The 20627-nt window shown below is 42.6% G+C and overlaps 2 protein-coding genes across 5 annotated transcripts in view; one reads left to right on the top strand and one right to left on the bottom strand.

Moving 5' to 3' along the window:
* Positions 1-19411, top strand: part of LOC138949637 (zinc finger protein 665-like) — a 52925-nt gene extending 33514 nt beyond the window's left edge. The window contains exons 3-4 of one of the 2 annotated variants that reach the window (XR_011450376.1): positions 14223-14282; positions 15014-19411. The gene's annotated coding sequence lies outside the window, so the exon portion shown is untranslated. Of the gene's footprint in view, positions 1-14222 lie in introns of both variants that reach the window. The other variant, XR_011450374.1, reaches the window with a different exon arrangement.
* The window catches only part of LOC138949654 (uncharacterized), a 31917-nt gene continuing 18522 nt past the window's right edge, over positions 7233-20627 (bottom strand). For 2 of the 3 annotated variants that reach the window (XM_070321446.1, XM_070321447.1), the window contains one exon: positions 7233-10439. In XM_070321446.1, the coding sequence (XP_070177547.1) occupies positions 10081-10439 (359 nt within the window). In that variant the 3' untranslated portion in view covers positions 7233-10080. The remainder of the gene's footprint in view (positions 10440-20627) is intronic. The other variant, XM_070321448.1, reaches the window with a different exon arrangement.

Raw genomic sequence — 20627 nt, 5'->3', positions numbered from 1 at the left:
CGCCTCGTTTTTGCGCTAGACCTAACTTTTAAAATCTAAATAATAAATTGACAGCTTGTTACACAAACATTCTTTAATCATAAACGAATTCGTTTTTCATCAAGACAAGATCAGAACAATTCGAAGTTGTGAAAGTTTAAAAAAGGAAAAGCCCGGAAGCAGGGTCACGCAAGGGTCGTAGCAGACGGTTTATCAGTGCAAATCGCCGTTCCTCTCAACAGTCAAAAGCCATCGCTAGAGTTCTTGTGAACCACAGCCGTTGTTTCGTGCATAAAAAAACGTGCTATTGTAGATAAGCTCACATCGAGTCGCATTCATGACTAACTGACGACTGCATTGTGAAAAAGGAAAACTGGATCACACGGGTTCACGATGGCTCAGGGGTAAGATAAACCACGCAAAAATAAATTCTTTGAAAATTGTTCGCTCTTTACGGAGGGCACCTAGGATGTTCTCAATTAGTGAGTGTTTAAATGAAAGGGTGTTTGTACTGTGTGTAAAAGCCTGACCGTATCTGTGATGGTTTACGGGAGGCTTACTCTGCCTTTAAACATATTAGTTTACTGATAAAGTTTGTTGATCTAAAAACGTACACATTTGACTGAGAAAAGAAAAGACCTATGAAGAAGGTTTGCTCCAAGCCACACACGAAAAAAAAAAAAAAAAAAAAGGCAAAAAATAATTGTAGTAGCAAACCTGCATGCAACTGAGGTAAAACAAAAAAAAAAATAAAAAATAAAAAAAAACTCTTTGTTGCGAACTTAGAGAGACAGCTCACCTGTATAATTAGGGCGGGCAGAAGTGGGGTAAATTGCTAGCAATTTGTTGGCATAAGATAGACATGGCCACAGGCGAAAGTAATTCTGCTTGGAAGCACACACTATTCAGTAACTTTAACGATATCTGCAGGATCCTCCCAGGATTGAGCCCTTACAAAAGGCCATGTTGTTGTGGTCTGGTTCAGTGGAGGAGGGTCCTGTGGCTGCACCATTACCGACCTGTATCCATTGCTAGTCTTTCTCACCCTGTGAGAGCCAGGGGTTGGCGTGCTAAACAGAGTGATTTGGTTGGTGTACACCACCAGATTACTTCTGCAAGTATAGTACGTAATGGGCAAAACAGAGCTGAGACGTCAGCCAGGGGCCTGCTGATTCGCTGGTACAGATGAGGGCAATTGGATACAGAGAAGCGGAGGGGGTGCATTTCTAAATTATGTGTTTAAAAAAGTGGATAATTACTGCCTGTAGTTATGTCTATCTCCCCACTCTGCGCCCGTTTATGCCAAAAAGTTATAGCCTGATAGAACAGCAATATGTTTGTTTTGAACTTCTGTATTTGTGGCAGAGGAATAGTGATTCAGAACGGCTAAATGTTTGGTTGTACATGGATAGACATTTTTACCCTGGTCAGGGTTTTGTGCTTAAAGAGGAATGTACAGCAGCAAGTTTGTTGCTAGTGGAATTTTGAACCCCAGTCAGGGGAGTTTGTTGATGTGTGAATACACATGTGTATATACCAGCTCAATAAATGTTTGAACTGTTCTACCAGGGTTAAGTCTTAGATTGTGCGGTATGAGGATGGAAGTTGTGTGTATATGTGTAAATATGCGATAAGTGGTGTCGCGACATATATAAGTTTTTAACCTTTGCCGTGCTTCCTGGGTTCACCTGTACCCAGAGACACACTAAAATCATTGTAACTCTGGAACCATTAAAGGTATCGTTTTGAAATTTTAAGTATCTCTCACACACCTAATTTGCTCTCTGTCTGCAAATTTTTAGTGTGTACATGACAAAACATTAAAATTAATTGATTATGTTAATTAACATAAACACTACCGATTGCGCGGGTTCACGCAAACCCATACTTGTTAAAGAGTAGTAGTGATTGTAACTATCCCTCTGCCGACGGCGCGGGTTCTGCTACACCCATAATTACCAAAGCGGCGGAACAGTGTTTATTCGCAGTCTGTCACGTTTGTTGTTTCTGCGTCTCCCTCTTTTGGAGGGGGTTTTGGTGTTCTCTCTCTTGAAATCTTTAGTTCCAGAGTTTCGGAATTTGAGGTGAGAGGAGAGGCAGCGCTCCTCGGCGTTCTGCAGCGTCATGCTTCCGGCCGTGGGGGATGTTCGTTTCCTGACTTCCTTGTTGGTGCCTTCCGGTTCCGAGGAGCAGGTTCCTGTCTTGTTGATCGGTTGCCGCTTCCGCTGATGGCTTTACCGGTAAGTCGAACTGGTCCTATAGCCCACGTGAGGCGTCTGGACACTCCCTTCTGGGAGACTGTTCTATGGGGCAGGGTCACTCCCTGCATTCTCCTGTTCTGACAATACCGACTTTCCCCATGAGGGCGCGGACTTTGCAGAACAGTAGCGGTAGCCGTTTTTTCGGCCGCCGCGTTTCCGGTTTTCACCGGAAGCTTAGGTCCTCCTACATGTGTACGCTGCGGCGGCGTGACTGGATGGACCGCAGACTGGCCTCTGGGCATTAGGGCTTCCGGCCTCAGTCTAGGCAGTCTTTGTTTCCGCTTTTCGCGGTTTCGGCGGCTGCGTTTCCGGTTCGCTGGAAGCATAGGTCCTCCTACACGCGTACGCTACGGCGGCGGTGACGGGAGGGACCACAGACTGGCCTCCGGGCTTTATGGCTTCTGGCCTCAGTCTATGCAGTCTTCTTTTTCGCTTTCCGCGGTTTCGGCGGCTGCGTCTTCAGACTTCGCCGGAAGATTAGGTCCTCCTACACCAGTACGCTATGGCGGCGGCGACTGGACGGACCGCAGACTGGCCTCTGTGCTTTATGGCTTTCGGCCTCAGTCTATGCAGTCTTCGTTTCCGCATTTTGCGGTTTCGGCGGCTGCGTTTTCCGGCTTCGGCTGGATACGCTGTCCCTTTTTCTGGCGCTTCATTTTGGAGGCCAGAGAGGGAGCAACAGCGGTCGGCTTTCGTGCACTCTGTATTTTTTAGACTGGCCTCTGGACTTTATCGCTTCCGGCCTCAGTCTATGCAGCCTTCGTTTCCGCATTTCGCGGGTTTAGCGGCTGCGTTTCTGGTTCTCACCGGAAACATAGGTCCTCCTACACGCGTACTCTACGGTGGCGGTGACGGGACGGACCGCAGACTGGCCTCCGGGATTTATGGCTTTCGGCCTCAGTCTATGCAGTCTTCGTTTCCGCATTCTGCGGTTTCAGCGGCTGCGTTTCCGGCTTCGGCTTGATACGCTGTCCCTTTTCCTGGCGCTTCACTTTGGAGGCCAGAGAGGGAGCAACAGTGGTCGGCTTTCATGCACTCTGTGCTTCAGCCGGGGCAGTCTTTACTTCACCTGGAGGGTGTTGTGACTTCCGCTCATCCAGGTATGGTGGCGGATGATCGCTCTACTTGCCCTTTTCCTCTCAGTCAAGGGACGAGTCAGGTCGATTTCCGGAGACACGGGTTTCCGGTTTTCTGGTTATTCCATGTATCCTTCCGCCTCTGGTTTGTTGACTTCGGTCAGTGTCCTTCACTAGCCCATTCTGAAGTTCAGTCTGTGGTCAGTGAAGAGACACAGTCGGGATTTCCTAAGGCGGAGGTTTCATCCTGTTATTTTCCTGAGGGTGCATTGGTTTCGGCGGCTTCCGTTTTTGGTTGCCCCGTCGGCGATGGCTTATTTCCGTTCCGCGAAGGAGGATGACTTCTCCTTCCGGTTCGCACATTCTCCCCCAGTGGTTTTCCACCTCTCATAGGTGCGGGCTAAGCTAGCACATCCTGGGAGTGGCATTCCTTCTGTTCCTGTTCCACTTCTGGCTCCGTTTGGGCCATTTTCGGGGCAGGCACAACCTTGGGGCGGATGGTCGCTTGACTTACCCTTTTCCTCATAAGTCAAGGGAGGAGTCAGGACGATTTCCGGGTACACGGATTTCCGGTTTCCGGTTATTTCGTGCATCTTTTTGCCTCTACTTTTGATGACTTCGGTCAGTGTCCTTTGCTAGACCAGTCTGAAGTTCAGCTGTGGTCAGTGAGGAGACACGGTCGGGATTTCTGTCAACGCTCAAGTTATGCTTGAAGCTGTGGTGGAGATGACATCCCGTTACCTTCCTGAGGGAGCATCGGCTTCCAGTTTGAAGATTCTTCTTCTGTGGCATACCACCTTTAGCAGGTTTTGGCGAATTCTTCCCATGCCTGAAGTGGTATTCCTTCTGTTCCTGTTCTTTTCTTGTTTCTCAAGGCAAGTTACGGAACAGTCTCAGCCTTAGCTAGCTTTTGTCTACACAGTAATGACTTACTTCATGTCTTGGAGTGCCAGCTCCAACTCGCGCTCACACCCGGATTCTGCCATCTCTGCAAGAAGTCGATGAAGGGAGAAACTCGATGCACCCACTGAAGTAGCGCTGTGGGTTTCCCTGAACCCACCCCGTCGTTAGAGAAATAAACGGTAAAAACCCTCTTTCAAATGTATGGGTTCAGACAAACCCGCATCGTCGGGCGTGTGTTTTAAGTTACTAAGTGCATAAACACCCCCCCCCCCCCCCCCGGAATTTTTTTTTCTCCAATTAACCCCAAATGGAGCAATTTGGTTTCATCTGAGTTCCAAGTTAGCCATTAAAATCAGTTTTTAGAACCATTTTTGCCTCCCCTATTTATTTTTTTGGCAGAACAAAAACAATTTCGGCGAAAATGTGCCTTCCAGCGGACAATTCCCATGCCTGGTTAGTTGTGTGTATGCGTGTTTTGTTGTTGTGTGTGTGCGTGTTTTGTTGTTGTGTGTGTGCGTGTTTTGTTGTTGTGTGCGTGTTTTGTTGTTGTGTGTGTGTGTGCATGTTTTGTTGTTGTGTATGTGTGCATGTTTTGCTGTGTGTGTGTGTGTGTGTTTTGTTGTGTGTGTGCGCGTGTTTTGTTGTTGTTTGTGTGTGTTTTCTTGTTGTGTGTGTGCATGTTTTGTTGTGTGTGTGCGTGTTTTGTTGTTGTGTTTGTGCATGTTTTGTTGTGTGTGTGCGTGTGAGGGCGTGTTTTGTTGTTGTTTGTGCGTGTTTTGTTGTGTGTGCATGTTTTGTTGTTGTGTGTGTGCGTGTTTAGTTGTTGCGTGTGTGTGTTGTGTGTGTGTGTGTGTGTGTGTGTGTGTTTTGTTGTGTGTGCGCATGTTTTGTTGTGTGTGTGCGTGTTTTGTTGTGTGTGCGTGTTTTGTTGTGTGTGTGCGTGTTTTGTTGTTGTTTGTGCGTGTTTTGTTGTGTGTGTGCATGTTTTGTTGTGTGTGTGCGTGTTTTGTTGTTGTGTGTGTGCATGTTTTGTTGTGTGTGTGCGTGTTTTGTTGTGTGTGTGCATGTTTTGATGTGTGTGCATGTTTTGTTGTGTGTGTGCGTGTTTTGTTGTTGTTTGTGCGTGTTTTGTTGTTGTGTGTGTGTGTGTTTTGTTGTTGTTTGTGCGTGTTTTGTTGTGTGTGTGTTTTGTTGTGTGTGTGAGTGTTTTGTTGTTGTGTGTGTGTGTGTTTTGTTGTTGTTTGTGCGTGTTTTGTTGTTGTGTGTGTGTGTGCATGTTTTGTTGGGTGTTTTGTTGTGTGTGTGTGCATGTTTTGCTGTGTGTGTGCGTGTTTTGTTGTTGTTTGTGCGTGTTTTGTTGTTGTGTGTGTGTGCATGTTTTGTGTGTGTGCGTGTTTTGTTGTTGTGTGTGTGCATGTTTTGTTGTGTGTGTGTGCATGTTTTGTTGTTTGTGCGTGTATTGTTGTTGATGTGTGTGTGCGTGTTTTGTTGTTGCGTGCGTGTGTTGTGTGTGCACATGTTTTGTTGTTGTGTGTGTGCGTGTTTTGTTGTGTGTGTGTGTTTTGTAGTTGTGTGTGTGCGTGTTTTGTTGTTGCGTGTGTGTGTGTGTGTGTTTTGTTGTGTGTGCGCATGTTTTGTTGTGTGTGTTCGTGTTTTGTTGTGTGTGCGTGTTTTGTTGTGTGTGTGCGTGTTTTGTTGTTGTTGTTTGTGTGTGTTTTGTTGTTGTGTGTGTGCATGTTTTGTTGTGTGTGTGAGTGTTTTGTTGTTGTGTTTGTGCATGTTTTGTTGTGTGTGTGCGTGTGTGTGCGTGTTTTGTTGTGTGTGTGCGTGTTTTGTTGTGTGTGTGTGTTTTGTTGTGTGTGTGCGTGTTTTGTTGTTGTTTGTGCGTGTTTTGTTGTTGTGTGTGTGTGTGTGTGCATGTTTTGTTGTTGTGTGTGTGCGTTTTTTGTTGTTGTTTGTGCGTGTTTTGTTGTGTGTGTGTGTGCATGTTTTGTTGTGTGTTTTGTTGTGTGTGCGCATGTTTTGTTGTGTGTGTGCGTGTTTTGTTGTTGTTTGTGCGTGTTTTGTTGTTGTGTGTGTGTGTGCATGTTTTGTGTGTGTGCGTGTTTTGTTGTTGTGTTTGTGCATGTTTTGTTGTGTGTGTGTGCATGTTTTGTTGTTTGTGCGTGTTTTGTTGTGTGTGTGTGCGTGTATTGTTGTTGATGTGTGTGTGCGTGTTTTGTTGTGTGTGTGCGTGTTTTGTTGTTGCGTGCGTGTGTTGTGTGTGCACATGTTTTGTTGTGTGTGTGTGCGTGTTTTGTTGTGTGTGTGCGTGTTTTGTTGTGTGTGTGCATGTTTTGTTGTGTGTGCGTGTTTTGTTGTTGTGTGTGTGTGTTTTGTTGTTGTGTGTGTGTGTTTTGTTGTGTGTCTGCGTGTTTTTTTGTTGTGTGTGTTTTGTTGTTGTGTGTGTGCGTGTTTTGGTGTTGTGTGTGTGCGTGTTTTGTTGTTGTGTGTGTGCGTGTTTTGGTGTTGTGTGTGTGTGTTTTGTTGTTGTGTGTGTGTTTTGTTGTGTGTGTGTGTGTGTTTTGTTGTTGTGTGTGTGCATGTTTTGTTGTGTGTGTGTGCGTGTTTTGATGTGTTTGTGCGTGTTTTGTTGTTGTGTGTGTGCGTGTTTTGTTGTTGATGAGGCCTCTGTGGAGGAAGGCGTGCCGCCGAAAGCAACTAACTTTAAGAGTTCACACACACACACACACACACACACACACACACACACACACACACACACACACACACACACACACACACACACAGGCACACCCTGATCATAGCAGTCAAACCGACTGACACAAATTCGCACGCACACACACACACACACACTCACAATCATACACACACACTTATTCACACACACTCACAGACACACTGTGCCCGACACACACAGACACATACCATGCCGTGACACACACATGCTGTGACACACACTTACACACACACACACACACCGTGCCGTGACAGACACACACTGGCACACACATTTCAGACGCTACATGATAGGATATATGTGATGACAATAATCCCAATTGTTGTTAAACTTTTACAAAGACAGCTTCGATCAGTACATAACAAATTGAATGACAGACAGATGAACAGTTCAACTGGACATGGTTTTGTCTTTTCTTTCGTGATCATTGTATCTCATTGCTGGGAAGTGAGGGCACAGTGGCGCCCCCTTTTAACACTTGAGAAAATCAGGGGGGGGGGGGGAGGGGTCTTAAACCGGGAGATCTTATAAAGAGGCTTTCCCTGTAACTTCTTCCCAGTGGAAAGCTTGCAGCAACAACACTCCCATTTAACTCAGGTATCATCAGTCACCTCTGCTCCTAGCAGGATGACCGAAATCTTTAAATCAACCTGCCACAGCAGTGACAGTAGAATGGGACACGGATACCTGAATCACCACAGCAGGTTGACTGGTGTTTCACCCAGACTGGATTGGAGCCTCTGACAATTCAGTCCAGTGAGCTACTGGACCACCACCCTGTGGGCCAACAGTCTTGTAAGTTTACCAGGTAAATCTCTCTCCCTGTGCCACACCTGCACATTGTGTTCAGTGGGCACCTCCTTTTAAGACGCCCTCCATTTTAAGACCTTTTCTCAGATTTTCTGTTCTTAACCTCTGTAAATTTACCTTCATTATAAGACTCCCTCCTTTGTAAGACCTGATTTTCTCAGATTCTTGAAGGTCTTAAAATGGAGGTTCCACTACTTTTTAATGTAACCTTCACTGATGGCTCTCAGGGAGGCAGGCACCCACTCAACCATTTACTGCCCAATCATTTCTGTGTTTTTCATGTCACAACTAAGAGACTGTAACCTTCACTGATGGCTCTCAGGGAGGCAGGCACCCACTCAACCATTTACTGCCCAATCATTTGTGTTTTTCATGTCACAACTAAGAGACTGTATTCTTCACGGATGTCTATCCGAATATTGCGATCATGAATATGGTGCACAAACTTAATAAACACGCAAATAAAAAAGTAAGTGTCTGAAGCTCCAATACTTTTACACAATCCAAGCCATTCGTATGAATCACTGAAAGTTACATAGGTCGCTGGCATTTATAGTGTTAGAGGAAATACCTGAAGCTGACGACTGTCTGTCCAGTCTTTGCGTTTCCATTCTCCTCCTAACATCACCCTGACCTGTGCTCACATGACCTTCACCTTGACCAGTTCGCACATGACCTTCACCGTGACCAGTTCACATGACCTTCACCGTGACCTTGGGACTGAACATCAAAGCCTAGTATTGTGGAATTTGTCAAACGAGTTTGACGTGAAAATGGTGGAACTTGGCGCAATCGTCAAGATAAATGGAGTCGTTTTTCTGACAGTGTCGGATGACAAGAGCGGAGAATTGGCTGAAATGTCTAAGGAATTTGATGCTAAAGATGTGGGCTCTATGAGGTTTGGTGTTGAGCTAATGATGTTTCGGAAGTTAATGATAACATAGCAGAACTTGCACTCTCGGCTGAAGAATTAGTCCGGCTAACTTGAGGGAGAGCTGTCAAAGGCTGAATCTGAACGTCAATCTCTTTGTCTAATTTATCGAATTCTTCATTCACCTGTGACGAAGCGCCTTCTCGTCTGCAGGATTTCTGATGACGCTCCAGTGTGAAATTGTCGCGTAATTTCTTGCCGCACTTCACACAGCTCTGGCGTCGGAGACCGTAGTGCACAGTTCTCTTGTACATGGTCATGGCGCTCTTCGCCAAGAAACCTTTGTCGCAGACATCGCACTTGACTGTCTGCCGCACAACTTCGCCCGACGGGGTGTGATAGACCTGCTGGTGCTGTTTGAGGTAGTAGCTGTCGGTGAAGGTTTTGTGACAAAGGTCACAGCCGTAGTCTCGCCGCTTCATGTGAACGTTGCGTTTGTGCCGCTGTACGCTTTGTCGTAGCGAAAAGGATTGGAAGCAGATATCGAACGTGTACTTCTTGGGTGGTTTAAAAAGTCTTTTGTGTGTCAGTGAGAGAGGATGTTCTTCTGGAACTGTTAGAAGGCGTTCTTCCTTTGTTTTCTCTTTGTTGTCTAGTGTCTCTTTGTCTGCACGATCATTCTGTTTTCCCGGCCCGTCTAAACTCACCTCCTGCGAAAGTTCGCAATGTTTTTCATCAACTTCATATTCAACGTACAGAACAATCTTCTTTTCTTTGCCGTCACATTTGTGAATGAGTCGCTTGTTTTCTCAAATGCAACTTCAGATACATCGTGCTGGCAACAGCCTTCCCGCACACCCAACACAGCACAGTTTTCGCCGGCGCTCGCCGCTTCCCTGAATGGGACGCGAGATGTTTTTTAACGAGTTCAGCCCGTGGTAACCTTTCCCGCAAAGCTCGCAGAAGTATCGGTGCTTTCTGTCCACCTCGTGGTTTCATCTGTGACAGTTGAGAGCAAACCGGTCAACGAAGGAAGCTCCGCAGGACTCGCAGCTATACGGTCGCTCATTGGTGTGAGCAACATAGTCTTAGACGTGCCGCTGGAGACGAGACTTGGACTGAAACGTCGCGGGGCAAAGGTCGCAGACGAAGGGGCGCCAGTGACAGTGGATATGTCGAATGTGGCTGACCAGGCGATGGCGCTTGTCTAAAGATCGTCCACACACTTTGCAGATAAAGGCGATGTTGGCACAAAACATTGGCTGTTTCTGTGGAATGGGTCGGATTTTCTGCTGTGGCTACTGCTGTTGTTTCTGTTGAGTAGAGAGGATTTTCTGCTGTTGCTGCTTCTCACGTTTCTGCTGGTCTTGTTGCTGCTGTGGTTTCTGTTGAGAGGATAACATATTTTGCTGCTGCTGTTTCTGTTGGGTGGAGAGGATTTTATGCTGTGGCTGCTGCTGCTGTGGTTTCTGTTGAGCGGAGATTTCCTGATGCTGCTGCTGTTTCTGCCCAGACGATAAGCCTTTCTGCTGCTGCTGTTTCTGGCGATGGATATGTTTGTGATCTTTTGCAGGAGGCTGTGTCCAAGTCTTCCACTCCGAGGTAGATGCAGATAGATTGTGTGGCCGCTGTGGTGTGTTTAGTCTCCCTGTCTCCGGCCTCTGGCCACTGTGATGGTTCATTGGTCTGGTCGGCGCAGTTGTCGTCATCACTGATGTCATCTCTGTTGTCGTCACTGATGCACGATTTCCTTCGTCCTCGTCTTTTCACAGGTCTCGTCTGCCGCTTGCCTGCCTCTCCTAAAACAGGAAAATGACCTTGTGTTGGTTATCAAATAACCAAAGGGAAGTAAGCGCTCTATGTATATGACATGTGTAATGGAGTAAGCGAGAGTAAGACATAACCAATCTCCTGGCACCTGAGAGAATAACAAGCATTGAAATGAACAAGGGACTTTCATCTTCACACGGCATTAATAGGTAACATGCGCCTTGGGCTTCGGATAAGGCGCTATATAAATACCCGTTATTATTTATTATTATAAAGGAAGATCGCCGCAAGCTCATACGTTCATCATTCTCCAAGGCACTCTAACTAATGCTTACAGTCAGTCATACACAAGAACCAGCTTTTATTCCTGACCGGACATAGGCCTTAGATCAAGACTGGTTTTAAAAAGAACAAATGACGGGCGAAATGGCGCAGTGGTAAGACGTCAGGAGGTCGTGAGTTGAAATCCCGGTCGCTGCCGCCTGGTGGGTTAAGAGTGGATATTTTTCCGATCTCCCAGGTCAACTTATGGGCATGCAGACCTGCTAGTGACTTAACCCCCTTCGTGTGTACATGCAAGCACAAGACCAAGTGTGCACGGAAAAGATCCTGTAATCCCTTTCGGAGTTCGGTGGGTTATAGAAACACAAAAATACCCAGCATGCCTACCCAACGAATGCGGAGTGAAATTGGCTATGCTCTCAGAGTATAGTGTGGGGAACCCAAATGGGCAAACAAGCTCACACGTCAACAGAAATTTCTGGAACGCTGAAGAAGAAGAAAAGAACAAACACACACATTGTTACAGGGTCGCCTTGAAAGTATCTGTGAGAATGTTAAACACATGAGGCAGAGCGCTGTTAAGGGCCTATTCCACACAGACCACGAATCACCACAAATTGATACATTTTAGGATTCGTAGTTGTGTAAACATGTGAAATAATTCCTAACAAGGATTATTTCTTATTTTACACGGACTGTCCGTGGTAGCATTTATTTTAGCATTTAAGAGGTGACTAAAGTAAAAGGGACACAACTACGCTTATTATTTTGACATGTATTTCAGTGGGTTACTTCCCTTGACTTAAATTAACTTCTTTTCGTCAGGTTCTGGTAATTGCAATTATCAAGTTATAAAATAGAAGTAGTGATGAGAAAATTATTAGAAGTATCTGAAAGTCATTGGTTACATTTAACCTTTGCCGTGCTTCCTGGGTTCACCTGTACCCAGAGACACACTAAAATCATTGTAACTCTGGAACCATTAAAGGTATCGTTTTGAAATTTTAAGTATCTCTCACACACCTAATTTGCTCTCTGTCTGCAAATTTTTAGTGTGTACATGACAAAACATCAGAATTAATTGATTATGATAATTTACATAAACACTACCGATGGCGCGGGTTCACACATACCCATACTTTTAAAGAGTAGTAGTGATTGTAACTATCCCTCTGCCGACGGCGCGGGTTCTGCTACACCCATAATTACCAAAGCGGCGGAACAGTGTCTGTCTGCCTGTTTGTCTCCAAGAGACTGTCTGTCTCTCTGTTTGTCTGTCCGTATCTCTCTGTCTGTATGTCTGTTGTCAGTTGCTCTGTCTGTCTGTCTATCCGTCTATCTGACTGTCTGTCTCTGTCTCTCTCTCTGTCTGTCTCTCTCTCTGTCTGTCTCTCTCTGTCTCTCTCTCTGTCTCTCTCTCTCTGTCTCTCTCTCTCTTAGTCTCTCTCTGTCTCTCTCTCTTATTCTCTCTCTCTGTCTCTCTTTCTTAGTCTCTCTCTCTCTCTCTTTCTTAGTCTCTCTCTTTCCCTTTCTTAGTCTCTCTCTCTCTTAGTCTCTCTCTCTCTCTTTCTTAGTCTCTCTCTCTCTTAGTCTCTCTCTCTTTCTTAGTCTCTCTTTCTCTCTCTCTTTCTTAGTCTCTCTCTCTCTCTTTCTTAGTCTCTCTCTCTCTTTTTTAGTATCTCTCTCTCTCTCTTTCTTAGTCTCTCTCTCTCTTTCTTAGTCTCTCTCTCTCTTTCTTAGTCTCTCTCTCTCTCTCTAGCTCTTTCTTAGTCTCTCTCTCTCTCTCTTTCTTAGTCTCTCTCTCTCTCTCTCTTAGTCTCTCTCTCTCTCTTTCTTAGTCTCTCTCTCTCTCTCTTTCTTAGTCTCTCTCTCTCTCTCTTTCTTAGTCTCTCTCTCTCTTTCTTAGTCTCTCTCTCTTTCTTAGTCTCTCTCTCTCTTTCTTAGTCTCTCTCTCTCTCTTTCTTAGTCTCTCTCTCTCTCTCTTTCTTAGTCTCTCTCTCTCTTTCTTAATCTCTCTCTCTCTTTCTTAGTCTCTCTCTCTCTTTCTTAGTCTCTCTCTCTCTCTCTTAGTCTCTCTCTCTTTCTTAGTCTCTCTTTCTCTCTCTTAGTCTCTCTCTCTCTCTTTCTTAGTCTCTCTCTCTCTTTTTTAGTCTCTCTCTCTCTCTTTCTTAGTCTCTCTCTCTCTTTCTTAGTCTCTCTCTCTCTCTCTCATTTAGTCTCTCTCTCTCTCTTTCTTAGTCTCTCTCTCTCTCTCTCTCTTAGTCTCTCTCTCTTTCTTAGTCTCTCTTTCTCTCTCTTAGTCTCTCTCTCTCTCTCTTTCTTAGTCTCTCTCTCTCTCTCTCTTTTTTAGTCTCTCTCTCTCTCTTTCTTAGTCTCTCTCTCTCTCTTTCTTAGTCTCTCTCTCTCTTTCTTAGTCTCTCTCTCTCTCTTTCTTAGTCTCTCTCTTTCTTAGTCTCTCTCTCTTTCTTAGTCTCCCTCTCTCTCTTTCTTAGTCTCTCTCTCTCTCTTTCTTAGTCTCTCTCTCTCTCTTTCTTAGTCTCTCTCTCTCTTTCTTAGTCTCTCTCTCTCTCTCTTTCTTAGTCTCTCTCTCTCTTTATTTGTCTCTCTCTCTTTATTTGTCTCTCTCTCTCTATCTTTCTTAGTCTCTCTCTCTCTCTTTCTTAGTATCTCTCTCTCTCTCTTTCTTAGTCTCTCTCTCTCTCTTTCTTAGTCTCTCTCTCTTTCTTAGTCTCTCTCTCTCTCTTTCTTAGTCTCTCTCTCTTTCTTAGTCTCTCTCTCTCTCTTTCTTAGTCTCTCTCTCTTTCTTAGTCTCTCTCTCTCTCTTTCTTAGTTTCTCTCTCTCTTTCTTAGTCTCTCACTCTCTTTCTTAGACTCTCACTCTCTTTCTTAGACTCTCTCTCTCTCTTTCTTAGTCTCTCTCTCTCTTTCTTAGTCTCTCTCTCTCTTTCTTAGTCTCTCTCTCTCTTTCTTAGTCTCTCTCTCTCTCTTTCTTAGTCTCTCTCTCTCTCTTTCTTAGTCTCTCTCTCTCTCTCTCTCTCTCTCTCTCTCTTTCTTTCTTAGTCTCTCAGTCTCTCCCTCCCCCTCTCCCTCTCCCTCCCCCTCGGTGAAGGGAGAAACTCGATGCAACCACTGAAGTAGCGCTGTGGGTTTCCCTGAACCCACCCCGTCGTTAGAGAAATAAACGGTAAAAACCCTCTTTCAAATGTATGGGTTCAGACAAACCCGCATCGTCGTTAGAGGAATAAACGGTAAAAACCCTCTTTCAAATGTATGGGTTCAGACAAACCCGCATCGTCGTTAGAGGAATAAACGGTAAAAACCCTCTTTCAAATGTATGGGTTCAGACAAACCCGCATCGTCGGGAGTGTGTAGTCAAAAGCGGCATCCGGCAAAGGTTAAGGAATATTTAGATGTTGAAATTATATTTTTAACTATGAAGATATATTAATTATGATGAAACCACCTTCCAACTTTTTGAGTTCCCATGTCTGGAAGTGGGGTTTCTCTCTTTTTGATGGCATGTTGATCAGAGAGAGATGGCACCGGCTTCGGGTGGCTAGAACATGGGGATTAAAGTGCTCCTAATTCAGGTAAGAGACTGAAAATACTGTGGGAGATGATCACACAAACTGTTTACTTGTATTTTTATGCAAAGATAAATCATGGATGAATAATATTGAAGATGATTCCAGTAGATAGAAAATGGTATATGTCATTGTCTGTTGTGTGGCCATGTGGTCTTGAGTTTAGGAAAAACCTGAGTGAGGTATCGGAAAGAGTTCTGTGGTTCGAAATGTTATGTTTGTAATTTGTATCAAGTTTCTCTGTTGGTTACTATTTGTATTTGTCACTTTGTGATGGGAGAAAATACATGTTGAGGAGTCTGATTTTGACTGATGGAGTTGGGACTTAATAGGACTGTTCAGTTTGATGCGAGTGGAATCACATTTGTGTTAGTGTATGCTGATACAGTTCTTTTGTGACACTGTGTACAGTATGGCTGAGTAAGATAGTGACGTTTTGATTTGACTTTGTTGCACTTAGTCATATGCAACTCAAAACACAACTTCTTGTTCATGTTTAAAAGAAAGTTGTTATCATAGATGGTGATTGAACATTTTCTTATTAATGTTGATTCCTATGTCGTGCGTCACATGACATACTTTTCGGTTCTAAAGCGCTCAAGTTTTGTCATCAGTCATAAGAGGTTGTCTCGTTTTGTATTTGTATTCTAATCCTATGTTCTTATTGTCAGGTTGTTTACTATTTACATTTTGTTTTGTTATAGTGTGTTTATGAGTGTTATGCATTGTATTTTCAGGGGCACTTTTTCCTACCTCCCCTTCAGAGCTGCGTTTTAGTTTATGTTTTTTCCTCAAGTCTTTAGTTTAGCTAATAGTTATTGTTTTTTACCGAAGTGTGTATAAGAAAAGAAGTGTTAGTGTTTGTGAAAGTGAAGAAAAGGTAATAAATGTTTAAAGGTAAATTACAGTGTGTTGCCTTGACGACTGTGTAGTAGTGAAAGTTGTTTGAGGGTTGATGTCGTGAAGAGTAAAACTCAGTCTTTGTAGAGTAGACTTATTTTCTAAGAAATCTCTTTTCCCGAACCCGACCTTATGTTCACTTAATACATTCCGGCGAAGTGACAAGGTTTAAATAAAATTTGGCAATACGACTACTTGTAGTATTGGCAAGGTTTACATTTTGGCGCCCAATAAGGGACTGAGATAGTGAGAGAGAAAAAAGTAAAGACGGGAATAGTGGAAAATAAATGAATCAATTGTTTTTGTTTCAACTATTTTTGTAATTTTAACTGTAAGATAAGGGTAAGAGGAAAACACATAACTAAGCATGATGAAAAGGCGAGAGACGAGGAGAGAGCGACAGGATGCTGGAGAGCGACAGCCGAGCCGATGCAGAGGAGAGAGGACGAAGAGAGATGAGCTGGATGACACCATGAGACGACACTGTTGCCAGGAAGAAAATCACGGATTTCAGTGACCTTGGGTGCTGTGGATTTTTGACCAGATGTGACTTACTTTTTTAGTCATGTTGTGGAGAGTTACCACATTTAGTGGCTTGGTTTATTTTGGGTGGTGATAATTCTTTCATCATAAATGGACGCTCGAAAGTATAGTTTTGATTTGATCTAGTTGTACTTGGTCGCGATATAATCCTAACAAAACTTTTTGTCTATTTTTCCATGTTCTCACAGTTTTGGCATTGTGATCTGAACCGAGTTTTCTTGTCAGGACGATTCCTGCCTTGAGTTTCACTATATGTTTGAACACTTCAGTCATTGGGTGCTACAGTATTTTTTGTCACGGGAGTTGCGTTTGATTTTTGTTTTGTCAATTTGTGATTGTATGACAAATAGGAGTGTCTTATTATTGTAATAGCTGTTGGCATACTGGAGTCATGTTGAAAAAATGTTGTTCGGAGTGAATAGGAACATTTTTTGATTTTTTGGAAATGTTTGCCTGTTACTGCACTATATGAACTCCATTATAGATAATTTTTTGGGCCTCTAAATAGTTCAGTACTTGAAGGTCATCGGGTTTTTGGGTTTAACTCCGTTGCTACCGTTCCCACTCTTTTTGTTAACTCTGGAAGCTTCAAGATGTTGATTGTTTATCTTTTTGAGGCATGGAAATGATAAGTGTTAACAACTTGTTCATTTCTGCAGTTAATTCAGGTTGATTTGTCAGTAATTTGAGAATTGCATAATTGTTGTTGTGTGGAGCAGAAGAAGATTGAAGTATTTGTTTTATGTGGATTGTTGATGGTTGTAAGAAATGGAACATAGGAATTGTATTGAGATAAGGGGAATCACCACGCGAACTGAGATTATTAGTCTGCACAGTTGCTTTGTTAACTGTCAGCTTTTGAGAGATGTAATTCCGAGTGGTTACTGGTTACATCAAGAGTAATTTGAGACATCAAGTGAATGTCTTAGATTTTCTGTAAGGTGATTATGCTTAAAGCTAGTCACTAAATGGATGAAGTATAGTTTCGATTGACTCTGCTTGTAGCTGTGTCTGAATTAGTCGTAACATAACTTTTTGTCCATTATTGAGGAATTTTGTTATCACAGACAAGTGGGGCTGTGGTTTAGACAATATTTCTGGTTGGGTTGGATTCCATATATCATGTATTACATGATATGATATTCCTATTGTATTCCATTCTTCGATCATAACAAGAGCATTGCATTGTTTTAGTATTGTGTTGTATTATGTGTTATGTTCTTTTTGTTTTGTTCTCTATGGTGTTCTTTGACTTTGTGACAAGTGGAAGAGACAGATATTTTGAAAGCAGGGATTTGCAAACAAGTTGCAATGGACTTTGGAACTGGGAAAAACAAACAAGAAGGTTTGGACTGCCGAGTGCAGTATAATGTGTTTTTGTTATTGTGAAATTCATTGAAGCAGTACAGAGGTAGTCGAGTCAATGAATGTAGCTAAGCTGTGCCGGCGCACTTAGTTATATTTCTAATTGATTTGTATGTCTTGTGACAAGAGTGTGGTATTGGTTATGACGCATGGACGCATGTTGATTTTCTAAATATTCACTGTTGAAATAATGATTATTAGGTTTTAACCTTGTTAAAAGTACTTTGTCTTGATTGGGTGTTGAGATGAGGCACTGGAAAAAGTTTTTGTTGATTCATGGTGAAAGGGAGATAATTTGGGTGTTGGTCAATTTTGGAAACTTGTGTTTAACTTAGAAGATTGACAGTAGGTGTGTCATGTGTACCGGTTTAATTTTTTCTAGTCTTTTTATGCCAAGTGTTGATCGTCTTCCTTTTCAATTTCGTTGATAAACCTTGGGTTTTATTGGTTAGACTGTCGCTTTAGTTGGAGTGAGAGATGGAAATTGTTTTGTTGGCTATGTGCGTTTCTGGAATATGAAGTTCATAACTAAACAGCTAATGGGATTTGTTTTCAGCACTATTCTTTTAGTTAGACTTGGGTCGTAGACATGCACCGGTTGTCTTTTAAGACACTTTTTGTTAACACACGAGAGATTAGCCATGTCGAGTTGAGATATTCAACGACAATGTTTTTTAGTTTTTGAAATGTTTACATGATTACTAGTGTTAGTAATAAGAAAACATTTTCTTTGGAGGGGTGTATGTAAACATGTGAAATAATTCCTAACAAGGATTATTTCTTATTTTACACGGACTGTCCGTGGTAGCATTTATTTTAGCATTTAAGAGGTGACTAAAGTAAAAGGGACACAACTACGCTTATTATTTTGACATGTATTTCAGTGGGTTACTTCCCTTGACTTAAATTAACTTCTTTTCGTCAGGTTCTGGTAATTGCAATTATCAAGTTATAAAATAGAAGTAGTGATGAGAAAATTATTAGAAGTATCTGAAAGTCATTGGTTACATTTAAGGAATATTTAGATGTTGAAATTATATTTTTAACTATGAAGATATATTAATTATGATGAAACCACCTTCCAACTTTTTGAGTTCCCATGTCTGGAAGTGGGGTTTCTCTCTTTTTGATGGCATGTTGATCAGAGAGAGATGGCACCGGCTTCGGGTGGCTAGAACATGGGGATTAAAGTGCTCCTAATTCAGGTAAGAGACTGAAAATACTGTGGGAGATGATCACACAAACTGTTTACTTGTATTTTTATGCAAAGATAAATCATGGATGAATAATATTGAAGATGATTCCAGTAGATAGAAAATGGTATATGTCATTGTCTGTTGTGTGGCCATGTGGTCTTGAGTTTAGGAAAAACCTGAGTGAGGTATCGGAAAGAGTTCTGTGGTTCGAAATGTTATGTTTGTAATTTGTATCAAGTTTCTCTGTTGGTTACTATTTGTATTTGTCACTTTGTGATGGGAGAAAATACATGTTGAGGAGTCTGATTTTGACTGATGGAGTTGGGACTTAATAGGACTGTTCAGTTTGATGCGAGTGGAATCACATTTGTGTTAGTGTATGCTGATACAGTTCTTTTGTGACACTGTGTACAGTATGGCTGAGTAAGATAGTGACGTTTTGATTTGACTTTGTTGCACTTAGTCATATGCAACTCAAAACACAACTTCTTGTTCATGTTTAAAAGAAAGTTGTTATCATAGATGGTGATTGAACATTTTCTTATTAATGTTGATTCCTATGTCGTGCGTCACATGACATACTTTTCGGTTCTAAAGCGCTCAAGTTTTGTCATCAGTCATAAGAGGTTGTCTCGTTTTGTATTTGTATTCTAATCCTATGTTCTTATTGTCAGGTTGTTTACTATTTACATTTTGTTTTGTTATAGTGTGTTTATGAGTGTTATGCATTGTATTTTCAGGGGCACTTTTTCCTACCTCCCCTTCAGAGCTGCGTTTTAGTTTATGTTTTTTCCTCAAGTCTTTAGTTTAGCTAATAGTTATTGTTTTTTACCGAAGTGTGTATAAGAAAAGAAGTGTTAGTGTTTGTGAAAGTGAAGAAAAGGTAATAAATGTTTAAAGGTAAATTACAGTGTGTTGCCTTGACGACTGTGTAGTAGTGAAAGTTGTTTGAGGGTTGATGTCGTGAAGAGTAAAACTCAGTCTTTGTAGAGTAGACTTTTTTTCTAAGAAATCTCTTTTCCCGAACCCGACCTTATGTTCACTTAATACATTCCGGCGAAGTGACAAGGTTTAAATAAAATTTGGCAATACGACTACTTGTAGTATTGGCAAGGTTTACAGTTGAATCGTAATCAGTTCGTGAAGTTCTTAAACTGATTCATATATATATTCGTAGTGAGTTCTTGCAATTCTTGAGCAATCGGGAATTCGTGACAAAAGTTTTGAGCCATTCAAAATTTTAGCCACGAATCCCCAAACAGTCAGATATACCTACGAATCGATTAGGATTCAGTTACCAGGCCTAAGAATGTACTACAAATTTGTTACGAATTAACTACAAGTTTGTGGAATTGTGAGTTTGTGGCCAAAATTTGGATCGTGGGATTTGTGGTCTGTGTGGAATAGGACCGTTAGAGATGAAATAACCAAAGGGAAGTGTGGGTCCGTATAACTCTGGCTTACTCCATTACACATGTTGTATACATTTGGAGCGCTTACTTCCCTTTGGTTATTTGATCTCTTGACAGCGCTCATTCTTGTTTTCGTTAGCATGAAACTGCCTTCCCATGAAAGCTACCTGCTCCCTTCTACCGCAGTCAATTTTGGCTCACGAAGTGTAGCCTATGCGATCGTAACTTTGTCTGTCTGTGCGTTTGTGCGTGTGTTTGTGCGTGTGTATGTCTGTGGTAGAAACTTTAACATTTCGTCATTTGAAGACGTCACATTATGGCGTAAGAGGGTTAGACGTCACGCGAAGGAATTACTGAAAGTCTCGGTCATTGTTTTTTGAGCGGGCCGAGACTAGTTGGCAGTCGTGTCGTACATTGTTGACTCTCTCTCTCTCTCTCTCTCTCTCTCTCTCTCTCTCTCTCTCTCTCTCTCTCTCTCTCTCTCTCTCTCTCTCTCTCTCTCTCTCTCTCTCTCTCTCTCTCTCTCAACTTCAGGCCCTTCAAACATTATTATTCTGGTTTGTTTCGTTTTGGTTTCATTTTTCATTGCTCATTACATTTAGTCAAGTTTTGACTAAATGTTTTAACATAGAGGGGGGAATCGAGACGAGGGTCATGGTGTATGTGCGTGTGTGTGTCTGTGTGTGTGTGTAGAGCGATTCAGACTAAACTACTGTACCGATCTTTATGAAATTTGACATGAGAGTTCCTGGGTATGAAATCCCCGAATGTTTTTTTCATTTTTTTTTTATATGATGTCATATCCGGCTTTTCGTGAAAGTTGAGGCGGCACTGTCACGCCCTCATTTTTCAACCAAATTGGTTGAAATTTTGGTCAAGTAATCTTCGACGAAGCCCGGACTTCGGTATTGCATTTCAGCTTGGTGGCTTAAAAA

The sequence above is a fragment of the Littorina saxatilis genome, linkage group LG16 (genome assembly GCF_037325665.1).
Source record: "Littorina saxatilis isolate snail1 linkage group LG16, US_GU_Lsax_2.0, whole genome shotgun sequence".
NCBI classification, from domain to species: Eukaryota; Metazoa; Mollusca; class Gastropoda; order Littorinimorpha; family Littorinidae; genus Littorina; species Littorina saxatilis.
Note: the sequence above shows the minus strand (reverse complement) of the source record. Positions and strands in the feature narration are given on the sequence as shown.